The sequence below is a fragment of the Cyprinodon variegatus genome, unplaced genomic scaffold, assembly GCF_000732505.1.
Source record: "Cyprinodon variegatus isolate N-32 unplaced genomic scaffold, C_variegatus-1.0 Scaffold381, whole genome shotgun sequence".
In the NCBI taxonomy this organism is placed as follows: Eukaryota; Metazoa; Chordata; class Actinopteri; order Cyprinodontiformes; family Cyprinodontidae; genus Cyprinodon; species Cyprinodon variegatus.
This window is the reverse complement of record NW_015150834.1, coordinates 246,239-248,896: the sequence shown is the minus strand read 5'-3', so window position 1 is coordinate 248,896 and position 2,658 is coordinate 246,239. Positions and strand designations below refer to the sequence as shown.

At 34.0% G+C, this 2,658-nt stretch overlaps 1 protein-coding gene across 1 annotated transcript in view; it reads left to right on the top strand.

Annotated features, from left to right (window-relative positions):
* Positions 1 to 1,379, top strand: part of LOC107092437 (probable E3 ubiquitin-protein ligase DTX3) — a 7,229-nt gene extending 5,850 nt beyond the window's left edge. Inside the window, exon 3 of the mRNA XM_015386926.1 lies at positions 346 to 1,379. Within this exon, the coding sequence (XP_015242412.1) occupies positions 346 to 415 (70 nt within the window). The 3' untranslated portion in view covers positions 416 to 1,379. The remainder of the gene's footprint in view (positions 1 to 345) is intronic.
* The last annotated feature ends 1,279 nt before the right edge of the window (positions 1,380 to 2,658 follow it).

Sequence of the window (2,658 nt, the reverse complement as noted above, 5' to 3'; positions counted from 1 at the left end):
TCATACGACAGTCGACATTCCTCCTTTTAGGGAAGACGGAGCTTCTTGGAAGAGTTGTCATAAACTACAATTTTATACTCATAATATTGTAACTTTATTCTGTTAAGTGTTGCGACTTTATTCTCATTTTATGTCATTATTCTTCTAATTTTGCAAATTCATTCTCATAATATCAGGTCTTTATTCTGATAATGTTTTATAGTATTCTCGTAATATTATGAATTTATCCTCGTATTTAAAAAAAATAATTAAATCTCTAGCCTGGCCCGAATACTCGCAGAAACTCGAAGTTTCCATATGACAATGACTCCAGAACTTAGGTGTTTGTATGTTTCCTGTTTCCAGCTATGGATACCCAGATCCGGATTACCTCAACCGCGTCAGAGAAGAACTGAAAGCCAAAGGAATCAAATAGGCGTCTTTTCAAGACCTCTAAATAAATGAGAGCAAAGCTAAGAGTTAACATGTAGTTATAGGAGTTTCAGCTCATTTACTACAATCATTGTTTGATCACATCTTGGCATTACGTTTCCTGTTTAATTCAGTGTAATTTTGTGTCTTTTTGGAGTCACCTTTGCTGATTAAGTTATGTATGTTTGTCATAAACTGTACGTTCATGTAAGTTTACATCAATAAATGAAATGTAATCAGTAGGCAGTTTGAAAACGCCTGGAGAAAAACATTTTTCACACTAAAGTCTGTTTAAACTTAAGCAATAAGAGAAACAGAAATGTTAGATGAGCGTCCCTGCAGCTCCATTAGATTAGTGATGATTTTTATCATAAACCTCCAACCTTCTCTGCTAATCCTGAAGAGCATTAAATATTAATCAACTTTAATCATTCATAGAAAATGAATGAAGGCCAGTTGAGAAACGACATAATAGAACCACTTTGGTCTGAACAGTTTTTAACTGTTAGAATGTGATTGAAAAAGGGAAGAGCATTTTTAAACACAACATGTCCCTGTTTATAAATGATGCGTTGAAGGACCAATGATGCTCCACTGTGAGCATAGCATTCCTTTCATCTTCTTCCTCATTTAGATCTAAAACTGTCCAGTTTTGTTGCTGTTGATCTTTGCTTTGGTTCAAACCTGGAGCTCTCCATTATTCACCATCTGCCTGCTGTCTCCCGGTCCAGCTGCTGGTCCTTCTGATAGTTGCCTCATCAGGAACCAGGAGGCAGCCATTGTTGTTGTCATAGTGAAACGTCACTATGATAAAAAACATACAAATTTTAAACAAACATACCCACTCAAATCACTAATTATTTCAGTTTTTTTCTTCTTTTTTTTTTTCAAAAATCATTCAGTTGAGAGCATGCGGTGTTCATGTTTTGTTTACAATACATCCCATCTTCACTCAGTAAATGTAAGAACATCAGAAATTAGATATGGATGTTAAGCCATATATATATATATATATATATATATGGCTGCAACTAACAATTATTTTCCAAATCGATTAATCTGTTTATTATTTTGTTAATTAATCAATTAATTAATCAATTAATAATTGGATAGTATAGGGTTCCTAAAAGAAGATTTTTTTTAATGAAATTAAACCAGGTAAAAAAACTTTCCATTTTGAGTTATTCAGAATAGAGCATATTAACATTTTTTTAATCTTAAATAAAAAATGTTTTATAATTTTGGTATAATTCCTGCTCCAAGTGGGTCGTTCTGTCAGCTAAAGGCACATTTTAGAGTCTCTAAACTCCAGTTAATGATTCATTGATTACTAAATTAGTTGACTATTATTTCACTAATGGATTAATCAGATTGTTTCAGATAGATAGATAGATGTTGGAGATTCTTCCTCCCAAATGAAGGTTTATTAGCAAAGCCTAAATTGTTCAGGTTTATCAGAGGCTCTGAGATACAAATCTATTTATTTTAACAAATGTTAAAATAAACCTTTTCTACTGTGAAGCATGAGTCCAAACTGTTTAAAATCAATGCATCTCATGAAGAATCATTTGTCTGTTTGTTATATTGGCTGAATAATTATGTCAAAAGCACTTTAATAAAACCATTTAATTCAGAGTCCTGCTGTGATTTGGATTATTTTTCATTTAGATCCGGTCAGCTGATGGGACTCCTAAACTGTTTATATAATAGTCGATCTATACCATACCTATACTACTTGTCAGAGGGGGGTGGGGGGTTGAATCTCCTCTCCTTGGTGGAAAATTTTCTGAATTTTAGCCATGAATTTCCTTTACTATAGAAATGCTTTCAGTTCTCCAACCTGCTGATCAACACAATGAGTGAGGTGGTTTAAAACCAGAACCAGGTGGTTATTTGTAGTAAAAAGGTTCTGCAAAGGAGCCCAGCTAAACCCAACAGTTCCTGAAGGTTCTTCATTTAACATTTGAGTTTCTGACAATAAACTAGGGCTGAACCATTTTGCCAAGAACCTGATTTTTATTTAGATTTTCCTTTGGACTAACCCCTCAGCTTGTAAATGCTTCATTGATTAAAAATCAGAACCTCTGCAATTTGAAAATTGTGTTTTGTAAATAGTTGCCAGAGGATTTGGTCTGATCTTTATATTGGAGAAACCAAACAACCTCTCCACAGATGCATGGCCCAACACAGGAGAACGCCCTGCGGTAAGTTCTAGATGTACTCTGCGGTACATCTACACCTTATGGA